Here is a 15,557-nt window from a genome sequence, read left to right as displayed (position 1 = left end):
GAATCTTTGCAAAGGCATAAAAATAAATGTTAAAAAGTGTCCAATTATAGGGACATAATGAAGGCTTCATCCACTGAGGAGATACGGTAAAGTTCGGAAATAAGAAAGATGCAATCACTCTAATGGGATTACACCATAGGCCTCCAAAAAGCCAGCAGGAGATAGAGGAGCAGATATGTGGATCACAGAAAGGTGTAAAAGTATTGTGGTAGTGGGTGATTAATTTCCCCATAATTAACTGGAATCTATGCAAAGCAGAATTTGTTCAGTGTATCCTACAGGGTTTCTTGAAACAGAATGTGGATAGTCCAACTTGAGGTGCTACCATACTAGACCATATATTAGGAAACAAGCCTGACCAGATGACTAGTTCCAGTACACGAGCATTTTGGGAACACTGATCACAACTCCATAGGTTTTAAGGTAGTTATGAATAAGGATAAGTCTGGACCTTGTGGTGGTGGGGTGGAGGTGGAAAGTCCTAAATTGGAGTAAGGAAGATTACAACATTATTAAGCAGTAGGTAAGGACCATAAATTGGGACAGTTGTTATTTATATACCTTCTAGCCACACCAAGGTACTGGAGGACTGGAGAGTAGCCAATACTGTTCCTTTGTTTAAGAAGTGGAGCCCGTGTCAATAGACAATAGAAAATAGGTGCAGGAGAAGGCCATTCGGCCCTTCGAGCCAGCACCGCCATTCAAATAACCATTCAAATGTGTCCCTGTGTGAATACAGGAGAGGTGCATTTATGGTGCATTTCTTCTGGTTTTGGTTAAACAAAACTTTATGCGAGGCAACAAGGAGAGCATTGGGACAGTGCAGAGATAACAGGGTGAATGATGAGGGTTCAACTCCTAGATCCAGGGAGTCAGGGTGTTACGGAGGGCAGCATGCAGTCTGCAGCTGTTCTTAACTGCAGGGGATAGGGGGGGAGGGGGCAATATTTTCGTCCATCCATCTGTCAGATAAAATATGTAGGAAGGAACTGCAGATGTTGGTTTACACTGAAGATAGACCCAAAATGCTGGAGTAACTCAACGGGTCAGGCAGCATCTCTGGGGGAGAAGGGAATGGGTGGCGTTTCGGGTCGAGACCCAAAAGGTCTGAAGAAGGGTCTCAACCAGTGTTCAATTTGTACACTGAACAAATTCCGCCTTTGCATAGATTCTAGTTAATTATGGGGAAATTAATCACCCACTACCACAATACTTTTACACCTTTCTGTAATCCACATATCTGCTCCTCACCCATTCCTTCTCCCCATGCCTGTCCCGCTGAATTACTCCAGCATTTTGTGTCTGTCGGATCACCTGTCCTCAGACTCCAAACGTCAACATTTCCATTGGGAGTTGTCCTTTCAAGTTCCTCCCCTCCCTCCCTCTCACTCTCTTTCCCTTCCACTCCTCCCCCTCTCCACAATCTCCCCTCCCCATCCCGTTCCTTCCCACTGTCGCTGATGCGGGCTCTCGCTGTGTGTGTGTGTGTGTGTGTGTGTGTGTGTGTGTGGAGCCAGACTGTGTGTGTGTGCGGATCACAGTGAGAGCGGCGCTCTGTTTGTCCACAGCCACACGCTCCAGTCCTCGCCTGGGCAGGGGATCCGAGCGCCAACCAACACCATGCTGCGTGCGTTCACAGTCTCCCTGCTATTCCTCGTCTGCGAAAGTAAGTCCAATCCTTCCTTTCCGACTGTTCCGCCGTCGCCGCCGGGATGAATTTAACCAGATCCGGGAGAAATCTTATCCCAAAAACTGAAACAGGGCTGGGAACAGCCGCAGGAGCAGAATGTTTCCAGTGGGTTTATAGTTGTACGATCATCATGTGTTATTTCTGGGCCGTTTTGCCAGTGCGTGACCCGACCGGCCAGGGTAGTTGTGCGGAATCTGTTCTGCCAGCTGCTGTTGTTTGTTGCAGATGTGTTTGTTCCAAGGCTGAAGAAGGGTCTCGACCCGAAACGTCACCCATTCCCTTCTCTCCCGAGATGCTGCCTGACCTGCTGAGTTACTCCAGCATTTTGTGAATAAACAACTTCGATTTGTACCCGCATCTGCAGTTGTCTTCTTATACTGTTTGTTCCCGGCTCGGCCGCTGTACCGTTTACACACACACTGCGGAGCTGCGTGCTGTAGCAATCTTTTTTCTTAGCAGGCATATTCCTCATATTTCACGACGGGCCATTTCAGTGGAACTTTCTAGAAAACTTGAATGTCATAAATGCCGGCAAGGATGTTCTAAATACTCTGCAGACAATTCCTAACTCAAAGTACTGACACACTCCCCTGACACGCTCCTCCTGCCCCTCCTACACTTATTTATTTCAGAATACAGAATACCTTTATTGTCATTCGATACCGAACGAAATTCATTCAAGCAGTCGTGACCCTCCGCTGGTACAGCATTGCGAAATTCGCGCTTCAGTGTAGTTCGGTTTTCAGTTTAGTTTATTGTCACATGTACCGAGCGAGGTACAGTGAAAAGCTTTTTTTTTTTGTTGCGTGCTAACCAGTCAGCAGAAAGATAGAGAACCAGTCAGCAGAAAGACAACTAACCAGTCAGCAGAAAGACAACTCATTCATTCAAATAGGCAAGGACATCGTTGGCATACCTGGTGTTTATTGCCCATTGCCCTTAACTGCACTGGAACCGAGGAGGCAGTGAAGGTGGCGGGTATGGGATTGACCGGACGCCAGGCAGCATGTATGGACATTAGTTTAGTTTAGTTTTGGTTTAGACATACAGCATAGAAACGTGCTCTTCAGCCCATCAAGTCCACGCAGACCATCAATCATCCATTCAGGTAGACATCCTGCTGAGTTACTCCTGCATTTTTTGTCTACCTTCGATTTAAACCAGCATCTGCAGTTCTTTCCTACACAACCATCCATGCAGACTATTTCTACGTTTTTCCACTTTCTCGTCCACTCCCTGCACACTAGGGGCAATTTACTGAGCTAAATTAACCTACAGACTCAAACGTTTTGGGAATGTGGGAGGAAAACGAAGCACCTGGAAATTACCAACGTGGTCACAGGAAGAACGTACAAACGTACAAACGCAGACAGCACCCGTCTGGATTTTACCAAATAGTGAAAGGCGTGGATACAGTGGATGTGGAGAGGATGTTTCCACCAGTGAGGGAGTCTAGGAGCAGAAGTCATAGCTTCAGAATTAAAGGATGTTCCTTTAGGAAGGAGATGAGGAGGAATTTCTTTAGTCAGAGGGTGGTGAATCTGGAATTTGTTGCCACAGAAGGCTATGGAGGACGTCAATAGATATTTTTAAGGCAGAGATAAATAGATTCTTGATTAGTATGGGTGTCAGGGGTTATGGTGAGAAGGCAGGACAATGGGGTTCAGAGGGAGAGATAGATCAACCATGTTTGAATGGCGGAGTAGACTTGATGGGCCGAATGGCCTAATTCTGCTCCTATCACTAATTGGCTGGGTAAATGTAAAAATTGTCCCTAGTGGGTGTAGGATAGTGTTAATGTACGGGGATCGCTGGGCGGCACGGACTTGGTGGGCCGAAAAGGCCTGTTTCCGGCTGTATATATATGATATGATATGATATGACCGTATGAGGATTAGACCCGGGGCTCTGGCCCTGTGAAGTAATAGCTGTGCCTCTGTGCTGCCTGAACCTCATGAATTAACTGGATGGGTTTTTAATGGAATGACAGTAGTTACTTTGACCCAGCTTTCTTTTAACATTTTACTTATTCTCTTAAATATAAAGTGTTCAGCTATCAGGGTTGGATTTGATATCAAATTTCCATCCATAGTCCAGAACTCCGATGGTTCATCCAGTCCCATTATCGTACTCCAGTGCAGGATATCCAGATCTGTTTGTCAACATTTTCATGTATAACCTCAGGACCACATTTATTTTCTGTATGGAAAATGTTCACTTTTTTTCATGTTTAAGTACAAATTGCTCAAACATGCTCAGGTCCCTTTTAGGAGAAACGTCCAGAAGCCACGGGATATTATTTTGATTTCTGTTGTCCAATCCAACCTAAAGCAGTTTGTTCTCTTGCCGAGTTTGTAAAATTCAAGATTTACTTGGACGTCTGATTGAAATGAATCCAACCATTGATTTTTCAGTTTGGATGGTTTAATGTGGGATATCAATGCACCAGAGGAGGGTAAGGGGTTATTGTGAACTGTTACTATGAACATTAAAAATTCACATGAATTATGGAGCTGCTGAATGAAAATTGGTACATGAATTTAAGTGTGTTTATACCTCAGGAGAATATATTGACAGCAGTAAAACTTAATGTGTTTTCCTCATACTACAAATCATATTTTAAATACTATGCCTTGATTCAAGTGGGGGAAAAAGGGCATTTCAGCATCTTAATTTTCACTCATTAAAATTTGAGGTACTTAACATATTGAGAAGTAACAATGTTTTTAATCATGAGGTAATTTGCTTTCAGTTTTGTACAGACTTAGCTGACAAGCTTCAGTAACAAACAAAACACAACAGACTCATAGGATTGTAGATTCATTCAATAGTCCATTTGGCCCATCAGGTCTTCACAACGACTCCCCATATTGCAATCCCTTCTGGCCCATCTCCTCACTCTTTCCTTGTAATCCTACAATTTATTTTCCTGCTCTTTCCAATATGCCTATGGATAGCCAGTCCCAGATCATAATTAATCTGTAGAATTCATTATGTCCCAGGTCATTGAACTATTTACCAATGGGGATTGGTTTATTTTATTTACCCTTGGCCTGTAAACCTCCATCAAATTTCTTCTTACTTTTCTTTGTTTCAAGAAGAGTAACCCAAGCTTCTCCAGTCTAACCATAAAGCTGAAATTCTTTGGTCCCCAAACCACTCGAGTCATTCCTATCTGCATCTTCCTTAGAACATGTTTCTGACTGTAAGGGCTAACTCAAAACAATTATGGTCAAATCTTAGAGACAAACACCTGGAACACTCTGTGGCCTGAGTGTTGGTTGACAGTATAGCTGTCAGCTATTGTACTATCAGCGTGGTCATTGGTCAATGTGGAATCGATGTGCTAAATAATCTGTTTCCACATTGCATTTCTAAAGTCTAAAGTTATTGTGGTAAATTTCTTCTGCTCCCACTCCAAAGCCTTCACATACTTCCTGTAATGGGGCCGACCAGAATCGTATGCAGTACTCCAAATATGGTCTAACCAATATGCTCTAAAGCTACATGGTAACTTCTTGACGCTTATGCTCAATGTTGCATTCAATGAAGGCAAGCATACCATACACCTTTCTATTCATTCTACTTATGTTGCCACTTTCAAACATTGATAAACTTGGAGCCCAAGATCCCTCTGTACATTAATACTGTTAAGAGTCTTGCCATTAATTGTATGGTTACTCCTTACATTTGATCTCCAAAGTGCAACACCTCACACATTAGCTTGTTTCCCAATAAAGATCCAGTATGGTCTCACTTCGAGTTGGACTATCCATGTACAGTTTTAGGAAGCTCTTTTGGCTACACCTAACAAATTCTGTTGCATCTAAGCCTTTTTCAGTAAGTAGCTCCCAGTCAATATTGTGGAAGTTAAAGTCACCAACTACAACAACCCTATTGCTTTTGCATCTTTCAGTAATCTGTCCACACATTTGTTCCTGTGGTAATCTGTCCACTTATCTGTTTGTGTGCTTGTAATAATAGAGGGTGAACTTCTGCAATAATCCATTGGACAGACACAGCTAAATATGTTGAAATCTTAATAAGGTACTATGTAACCATGAGAGACATCAAAACATTTCTGCCCTTGCTTATTAGCATTCTCCATACTGATCTCACTGTCCTTCATGGCAGTAAAGAGGATATAGAATATTGGCCATTTGTTGAACTCCACTGCTGACATTTGAATCGATTGGTCTCATTGAGAAGAATCTAGGAAAGAGAGCAAAAAGGTAGCCAATACAAGACCAATTCCCCAACATTGACGTTGTACAGAAATCACAGAAAGCAGTTATGTAGTTGGGCAGATTAGGAAGGTAAACGGGATGACAGCTTTTATTACAAGAGAATTTGAGTATAGGATTAATGATGTCTCACAACAATTACACAGAGCCTTGATGAGACCATACCTGGCATATTATGTACAGTTTTGGCCTCATAATCTAAAAAAGGACGTACAATACTTGCTATGAAGGTAATGCAGTGAAGCTTCATCAGAATATTTCCTGCATAGCAATTTTGTAAAATGAGAAATATTGAGAGCAGATTTCTAATTCACTAGAGTTTACTGGAATGAGGTGATATAATAAGCGAGTTCGAATGGCCCAAAGTCATGGGTCATTCAGGATAAACATTCTCGCCAGCTGAGCTACTGTGTGTATACAGACCTGTGTTTCATATGTATTTTCCAGTTTTGCTTCATTGAGGTAAGAAAATACTGCTTTCAAAACTATTAACTAGGTGTATTTATGGTTGATTTGTACAAAACTACGATGATTTTGATGGTTTAATTCGCTTTTCCTTGGTCGCTTGCTGGCCCGCTTCAGTGAGTGAGCGAGATCCTGACGATTAATAACAACCATTATTTATTGTTTTTGTTTTGGAGGGGGGGGGAGAATGAAATAAAATGTATGATTTCTATAACTATCAATAGATAATATGAAAAGTATTGGGTTTTCACCTCTTACTATACTAGTCCATGGCCATGGGCTGTATGCACGTTTGTTGACTTTTGAATGAGTTCCGCAAGTACATGTGTAAGTAAAGTGGTGTAGTACAAAACTTAGTCACGAGTCTCCTGACTAAACATGTCACTTCTGATTCCCATTACATTGGATAATTTTAATCAGTATTTGACATTGTAATTTTCAGTTATAATCTCGTGATTGTATAAATTAGTTCAATATACTTGCACCATTTTCTTTTGCATTATAACTTGTACTGGTATGTAATGGACATGCTTCCAGATCATGATTTGATACGGTCCACGCAGCCGAAACAGATAATAAATAAATGCCTAGCACTGAGATGCATTCTCGACTACACAGAGATATTTATAGAACGACAACGGCATCTACAGTTGCAGGCTTTGACATGGTCCGAATACAAGAAACACAACACTGTGAAACTGTTGGTTGGAATTGCCCCAAATGGCATGGTCACATCTTTATCAAAAGCTTGGGGTGGGCGATTATCTGATACACACATTGTTAGGAAGAGTGGATTTTTAAACTTAGTTGTTCCTGGGGATTGCATAATGGCAGATAGAGGATTTCCCATTCAAGAAGACTTGATGTTTTGCCAAGCCTATTTAGAGATTCCCCCTCCAAGCGGTGGTTATCAGCAAATGACCAGAGAAAAAGTACACAAAACCAAGGTTGCCAATGTCCGCATTCATGTTGAACTGTGAATGCAGTGAATAGGTTGTCTAAAGTAGTTTAACATCCTGAGAAACATTTTACCCATCACTTTACTTCCGCATATTGATGATATTTTCACCGTCTGCGCAGCATTATGTAATTTACTGCCTCCATTAGTATGTAAATGAGATGTTGTTGCACTTGCAGATCATTTTGATCAGAAGTTCAACTTTATGTTCAACTAGATTTGATATGAACTGAAATCCAGAACTCAATCAGTAAATGTACAGAAGTTCGTACAACTCTTAATTTCTTTCACTTCATTTAATCATTTATCAACCATTGTTTCAGTGTACATTAGCCATTAAGTTCATTAGCAACGCTCTTTGTTTATCCCGAATGACCTTTGACAAATCCCATGATTCCTTGCGTTTATCGAGATAACGAACTCGCTTATTGAAGCATAAAAAATTCTGATAGAATAGTTATGATGAGGATATTTCCGTCAACTGGTCCAGAACTGGAGGTCGCAGTATTGGAATTCAGGGAAAGCTGATAGGTCTGAAAAGAAGAGATGAATCACTGGAATTAAAATCCCAAAGGACTGTAAAGGTTCAATCATTGAGTTCAGACAAAACCAAGATCAATAGATTTCTCGTTATTCAAAGAATCATAGGATGCGGAGATCGTGTGGGACAAGGATGTTTGAAGTAAATCGTTCACAAATGGCAGGGCATGCTCGAAAGCCCCATCCCTCTTTCTGAGGCACAATGGTTTGTCAATAAGTGTAAGGTTACCACTCCAAGTATGACTCCTTCTCTCAGTAGACTGAGAAGCCGACACACAGAACAATAGGTACCCAGTACCCTTATACTTGTTTAGCACTAGAAACCAAAATTAAATAAATACACAGAATTATGACAGTGCAACATAAAATAGAAAGAGGAATAGGTGTCTTGGCCCATTGTGTTTGGTCCATCATTCAATAAAGTCCAGGTTGATCTTGTAGCCAAACACCAGTTTCTTGCACTAATCCTACATTCCTTTACTCTTACTGCCCACCCCCTACTACAGGTAACTGCAGCAGGGGTTCCACTGGGTCTCCCCCTTCCCCCTCCAGCCAGGCGACCCCAAGTACTCGCCACATCGGTCCTCATGCCCCCCTCTGTCCTGCTAACCCACCACCCCCCCACCAAACATCCCCTCCCCCTCCACCTGCCTCCATCCGACCCCAACCCCCACCATTGCCGGGTGTTCACCATCCCCCCTGACCTCCCCCTTTCAGACACCGAACGGTCTGTCCTCAGTAGAGGCCTTACCTTTGTTCCCCTCCGCCCCCACATCAACGAGTTCCGCGTCCGCCATGACGTGGAGCTCTTCTTCCTCCGCCTCCGAGCCTTTTTCCATGGTAAGGAGTCCCCACCCCCCACTGATGACCCCTCCTCTTGGACCACCCCGTTTGGCCACAAAAAAAAAATTCCCTTCCTTTGTCCCGCCCCCCTGACATCAGTCTGAAGAAGGGTCTCGACCCGAAATGTCACCCATTCCTTCTCTGCCGAGATGCTGCCTGACCTGCTGAGTTACTCCAGCATTTTGTGAATAATTCCTTTACTCTTACTGCCTTGAAACATGTCCATCTCTGTCTTGATTACAGTAACTGAGCCTCTATAGCCACCACAATGCAAGTAGAGCAGCTCCTTCAGGGCTCCACTGACCTGGATTCCATCCTGACCTAGTTGAGTTGTGTCACAACAACAACCTCTCACTCAACATCAACAAAACTGAGGAACTAACTGTTGACTTCGGAAAGTAGTATTTTTGAAGGCAGAGATAGATAGATGCTTGATTAGTACAGGTGTCATGGGTTATAGGGAGAAGGCAGGAGAATGAGGTTGAGAAGGAAAGATAGATCAGCCACAACTGAATGGCGGAGTAGACTTGATTGTCCAAATGGGCTAATTCTGCTCCTATCACTTATGAACCATTTTTTATTGGTGTGTTGGCTGCACAGAGAGTTAGCTGCTTCAAATTCCTGGGTGTTCATATTGTGGATGACCTGTCCTGGGCCCAGCTCAGAGATGTAATCGTGAGAAAAGCACTCCAGTATCTACTTTCTTAGATGTTTAAAGAGATTTGGCGTGTTACTGAATAACCCAACAAACCCATACAGATCTGCTTTAGAAAGTATCCTGATGCGTTGCGTGATGGCCTGATGCAGCAATTCTAATACACTGGAAAACAAGTCTATCATGACACAGCCCTCTCCACTATCAAAATCAACTACATGAAATGCTGGTTCAATAAGGCAGCATCTATAATCAAGGTCCCCACCATCCATGATATGCCCCTTCTCAATGCTCCCATAGGGCAAGAGGTACAGAAAACTGGAGTCACGCAACACCAGGTTCAGGAACATTTACTTTCCTATAACCACCAGATTCTTGAAACAAGCTGCACAATCCACAACCTACAAAAACAAAAGGATACCATGCACCACCTCTTGCACTACCGTAGATATGCTCTCTCTAATTGTGTTTTGCACCAATGCCATGTTTTTGCACTCCTTTTCTTTGCATTGTCTTATAAAATATCTATGTCATTCATGTATAATTTATGTTTTTGTGTGTTGTCTGAGTGTATTCCTGTAATGCTGCCAAGCAAGATTTTCATTGTAGCTGCACCTCAACGTATTTGTGCATGTGACAATAAACACGACTTGACTTCGTCTTCTCTGTCTTTACAACCACTGACTTCATTCCCCTGGAAAATGATATTTGCAAACATCAATCCTTTCACTTACTTTATTCACCTGCAGCATCAGTAAGGTGGCTTAGCATAAACCTTGAAAGTGAAATTGACTGACATCCATTAAAAACTCACTGACTCCCATAACTATCTAGACTACACTTCTTCTCACCCTGCTTCCTGTGAAGACTATCCCCTACTCCCAATTCCTCCTTCTATGCCGCATCTGCGCCTAGGATGAGGTTTTCCATACCAATTCATCGGAGATGTCCTCATTCTTTAGGGAACGGTGGTTCCCCTCTTCCATTATAGAAAGGCTCTTACTAGGGTCTCCTCGATATCCCGCAGCTCTGCTCTTGCTCCCCCTCCCCCTATTCGTAACAAAGACAGAGTCCCCCTAGTCCTCACCTTCCACCCCATTAGCATATAATCCTCCAACATTTTCGCCACCTCCAACGGGATCCTACTACTAGCCACATCTTCCCATCTCCACCTCTTCCTGCTTTCCGCAGTGACCGTTCCCTCCGCAACTCCCTGGTCAACTTGTCCCTTCCCACCCAAACCACCGCCTCCCCAGGTACTTTCCCCTTCAACCACAGGAGATGCAACACCTGCCCCTTTACCTTCCTCCTCGTCTCCATCCAAGGACCCCGACAGTCTTTTCAGGTGAGGCAGAAGTTCACTTGCACCCCCTCCAACCAGTCAGCGGAAAGACAATACATGATTACAATCGAGCAACCCACAGTGTACAAATACATGATAATGGGAATAACGTTTAGTACAAAATGGTCCAGTAAAGTACAATAAAAAATAGTCCAAGTGTCTAAAATGTGCTAGATAGTAGTTCAGGATGGCTCTCCAGTTGTTGGTGGGATTGTTCTGTTGTCTGACACAGATGGGAAGAAACTGTCCCTGAATCTGGACGTGTGCATTTTCATACCATTTGCCTGATGATAGAGGGGGGAAGGAGTGGCCGGGTGCAACTCATCCTTGATTATGCTGCGGGCCTTGCCGAGGCAGCATTAAGGTGTAAATGGAGTCAATGGAAGGGTGGTTGGTTTGTGTGATGGTCTGTTCAGCGTCCACAATTCTCTGCAATTTCATGCGGTCTTGTTTCCAAAACATGCTGTGATGCACCCCGATAAAATGTTTTCTACGGCGCATCTGTAGAAGTTAGTGAGAGTTGTTGGGGACATGCTGAACTTCCTAAGCTTTCTAAGGAAGTTGGTAGTTCTAAGGAAGTTCATGTTGCTACTCACTAAAGTTCATCAGGGTACAATAAGCAAGCTGGTAAAAGGCAAACCAGAGCTGTGGAGTCGATACCCAAAACTTCCAACTCCTTGATTTCTTGGGTATCCAACTCCGACCCCTAGGTATAATAATTCTAAATCTGCTGTGATGACATTCCACAAGGTGGCATTTCATAAGAACTACATGAATCATCAGGCTACCTTTTCAACCCATGTTCTTAAAGTTTTGTCTAATGACTGTAGCTATGCTATTGTGGCTTTTTTATTGTTTATTCTTGAAAAAAACCATAATTCATTGTGCTAAAAGAAAACAAAATTACATATGGGACTATGACAAAACTAAAATTCCACTGAATTAAATAAAAGTTATTAAAGCAAACTCTAAAATTTATTAAACTAAGGCCACAGTTATGAGCTAAATGGCCAAATTATTTCTCAAATGCAATAGAAATTAAAACTAAATGTAGTTAAGTTTGGTACAAAAGTACATACCTAAATTTTATTAGTAACTTGGCCTTAGGAACAGAATTGCTTCTGCCAGATCCTCTTTCATTGAAGCCCTTAAATCTGATTTAATTATTTTCAGTGCGGAGAATTTTCAGTCCCTCCACGCTGACCTGAGTGGGTGGTATGGCTGTTACTATCATAGCTGCAAATGTTACTATTTCTGGATAAGCAGGGACGACTTCTTGTACTGTAAGTTTAGATGAGCGATCATATTTCTCTACTTCTTTTAAACCACCAAGAAAATCTTGCTTAAATTCCATTAGTTTAACATCAAAAGGCTGCCTTCGCACGTTTAAACGGGAACTCGTTGCTCTCAACTATTCAATTTTATCTAAATATTTTTCAAAATCTGTCTCTTCATCACTTGAAGAGGATGAGAAGGATTTGGTACTCCCATCTTCATTTTGTGGTTCTGACTTTTCAGGTAGTAGCCCTTTTATCCAAACTGCACCATCACAGAGAGCCTCTTTTGCTTTAGCAATTTGATCTTCGCTCACCAAGATTCGGTTCATTGGATCTATGTAGACAGCAGCAAACAAGATCTGATTTTCAAGTAGCAAACCCTCTCCTCTTCATTGATGATACAATTCCTTCAGCAATTAATCCTCCAGCTTTGGATAGGTGAAATATTAAAATTTTCCACTCCCAAAGGAATGTACCAGGAGTTAAATCCTCTGCTTGCAGCTTTTTGGTGACTGCATAAGGGTGAGCAAGCAGAGCTTCTAATTGTGATACCTCCCTCCATTGACTTTCAGTCAGTAAGACACTGGGATTATCAATGACTCCTAGAAAGGGTTTTAGGTCAAGCAAATGCTTAACAATCATTTATGTGCTGCCCCAGCGAATTGCTTGGTTCAAAATAGTTCCCTTTCCTGCATGTCTCTGGAGGATAGCATACATTTTAGAGGTCCTGGCTGCTGTGACTACTTGCTTCCCCTTACCTATCAGAGTAGCTGCATGGCGTTCTTTCAACCCATCTCTTATTGCTAGTTGCAATGTATGTACAGCACAATGCATATGTTGGATTAGACAGAGCTGAGATGCCTCCTCAAAAATGTCATCTAAAGTTTCATCATTCTGTTTTATTTCTGCTGTTTTAGAATCTGCATTAGAGATCTCCCTTTCAGTATTGACTTTTTCATCTTCAACTTTATTAATCTTTTCTATTGTGCTTAGCATATTTGAAGCATTATCAGTGACGATACATAAAATCTAGTCCTTTGACTAACTTCTCCTTTGACTGCTCTTTTAACCATTCACTTTCTTCAAGTTAAAGGTCGCATGGGCACTCGGATGGATTTAGGCTATGCCTGCTCTCATGATGTGCCTTGGTGTCCTTTACTCCTAATGTCCGAGTTACTATTTTATTGTTTTCATCAACAAATCTAGCATTGATGGCAAAATAGTTAATTCTGTGACGAGTGGTGGCATCCATTTTAATAAACATGAACTGCCCCTTATGAGTTTTTCGAAACTTTTCCCTTTCATTCTTGGCTTCTTCAAGTATAAGTTTTCTGCTATTCTCCCTTGCTAGAGAAATTCTTCGTTTCTTAGCCATTTCTCCATTTAGGCCTAGAAAGGCTGGGTGTGAACCCATGCAAACTAGAAGATATAGTGTATTTTCTAAAAGGCACTCGGTGTTCTGCTTCATGTAAGGTTACTACACAAAGTAAGATATCACAGTCAACAAGGGTAATTGACACAGACAGAGGATTGACTAACAAAGAGAAAGCAGAGAGCAAGAATAAATGGCTCATTTCTGTGGGCAAGCTACATCTGCTGGCATGCCTTTGAGATCATTCTGGGTCTCGGCCTCAACAATCTAACAGTCATGTTAACGACACAAAATGCTGGAGTAATTCAGTGGGACAGGCAGCATTTCTGGAAATAAGGAATGGGTGACGTTTTGGGTTGGGACCCTTCTTCAGACTGGAGATTCAAGGATGTGCTCAAAGCTTCCTTGAAGAAGAGAAGCATTCTCACTACCTGGCCCATCACCATTCAATGCTTGAAACTATGCATCAACATTACACAGAAACCCTGTGTGAGAGGGGAAAAGAATTCACTGCCTCATAAACTGACAAACCACTCACCCTATCAGCCACTATCTGCATTCATCTGAGGAAGTCTGCAATTCAGACAAAATAGCCCCATCTGTCACTTCAGAACCAAGTTTGGAGCTATTTACCTTGAACCAAGGGATTGCAAAAAGAGAAGAAACATCTATTCCAAGCCTGGCAGAGGTCCTCCAGGAATAGTTGCTTTCTGCTTCTCTCAACTCAAGGCATTAAACTTATTGTTCATTCCTTCTGAATATAAAAGTCTGTACATGATCAGGTAGTGCACAAAACATTTGTGCTCTCTGTGGGATCTAATTAAGTTTTCAAACCAATTTTTGCACTACTTCAGATTGTACTACAATTTTTTTACCCATCAACTGTTTCTCTGCGAGCTTCATGTGAACAAGGAATTTATTTGTACCCTGATGTATTTGACAATAAACTAATCGGTTAATCTGAATCTGAGATTTTATGTGGAATAAATTTAGGCATTTTTAACCTTGTGAATTGTGTGCATGGACTAAACCCTGAGTCTAATTCAGTATGAATGTTAAGATGAATGATGTGAACGAGAGCATGTCAGATTACACTTTGAGGATCTTACTAAACCTTGCAAGGGCATTGTGGGAATTGGGTGGAAAAACTGAGAAGACTACATTTAATTAGCCTACTCCAGCTGAGCTACAAAATAAAATTCTAGTAACTAAAACTTAAAATGTTCTAATCTTTAACTCTGAGGGACTGCACCATAATTACATCATAAATCCAAAATTAATTAAACAAGTTAACATTTATTAAACCTATCTTGTTTTCCTCTTTCCAGGTATTTTTCCCCCGAATACAGAGGAATGCTTAGCAGACTACCTCTTACATGCTGATCGATATAATAGGCTCATCAGACCAGCAAAGAATAGCACTGACATAGTAACCATCGCAATAAAGGTTTCTCTTTCACAGTTAATAAGTGTGGTGAGTACACAATACTTTAGCTGAAACAATCATTTTATTTAAACTGTAAAATAATTTTCTCTAAATAATAATAAAATAATCATTTAGATTAATCCCTGGGGCTCCCCATTATTACTTTAGACTCACTTCATCCAATGGAATGCGATTGGTGTTTAATGATCTGTAATCTGTGGTACTAATCAGATGATGATGGAAAAAACAGTTAAACTTCAAGATCTCGCATCTTGACGAATTATCTGGATGAGATAGTTTGGATTAACACGTTCTGCTGATTAACAATTAATTACGTGGTGTTCTCATTTTGTTTGGATCATTTGGATCATCTGCCAGTGTGCATTAACGTATTTAGAATAAATTTGCTTACATATAAATGAGTGGTCTTTTTTTGTTGTTGTTTCTCCAGAATGTGAGGGAACAGATTATGACCACAAATGCTTGGCTCACTCAGGTTTGTATAATTTATCCACAATATATTGATGAATTGTGTTATGGAATGAATGGGACAAAATCAAGTAGTTCATTTCTGAAGGTGACAACACATATATATACACCCTGAAAGTTGTACTGAAATTAGTTATATTTGACTGATGAGCTCGTACATGAGAAGCAAATGACTGGTGTGGCTTCCTGATTGAAATCAACAGTGTCCAAGACTCCATAATAGATATATCAGCTATACTGAAGTGAATTATTGATG

The 15,557-nt window shown here is 41.5% G+C and overlaps 1 protein-coding gene across 2 annotated transcripts in view; it reads left to right on the top strand.

Annotated features, from left to right (window-relative positions):
* Window positions 1-1,460: 1,460 nt before the first annotated feature.
* Window positions 1,461-15,557, top strand: part of LOC144590088 (neuronal acetylcholine receptor subunit beta-2-like) — a 30,532-nt gene continuing 16,435 nt past the window's right edge. Inside the window, exons 1-3 of one of the 2 annotated variants that reach the window (XM_078394955.1) lie at window positions 1,461-1,666; window positions 14,715-14,860; window positions 15,264-15,308. In XM_078394955.1, the coding sequence (XP_078251081.1) occupies window positions 1,621-1,666; window positions 14,715-14,860; window positions 15,264-15,308 (237 nt within the window). In that variant the 5' untranslated portion in view covers window positions 1,461-1,620. Of the gene's footprint in view, window positions 1,667-2,781; window positions 2,799-14,714; window positions 14,861-15,263; window positions 15,309-15,557 lie in introns of those variants that run through there. The other variant, XM_078394961.1, reaches the window with a different exon arrangement.

The sequence above is a fragment of the Rhinoraja longicauda genome, chromosome 3, assembly GCF_053455715.1.
Source record: "Rhinoraja longicauda isolate Sanriku21f chromosome 3, sRhiLon1.1, whole genome shotgun sequence".
Taxonomy (NCBI): Eukaryota; Metazoa; Chordata; class Chondrichthyes; order Rajiformes; family Arhynchobatidae; genus Rhinoraja; species Rhinoraja longicauda.
This window is presented reverse-complemented; position numbering and strand designations above follow the sequence as displayed.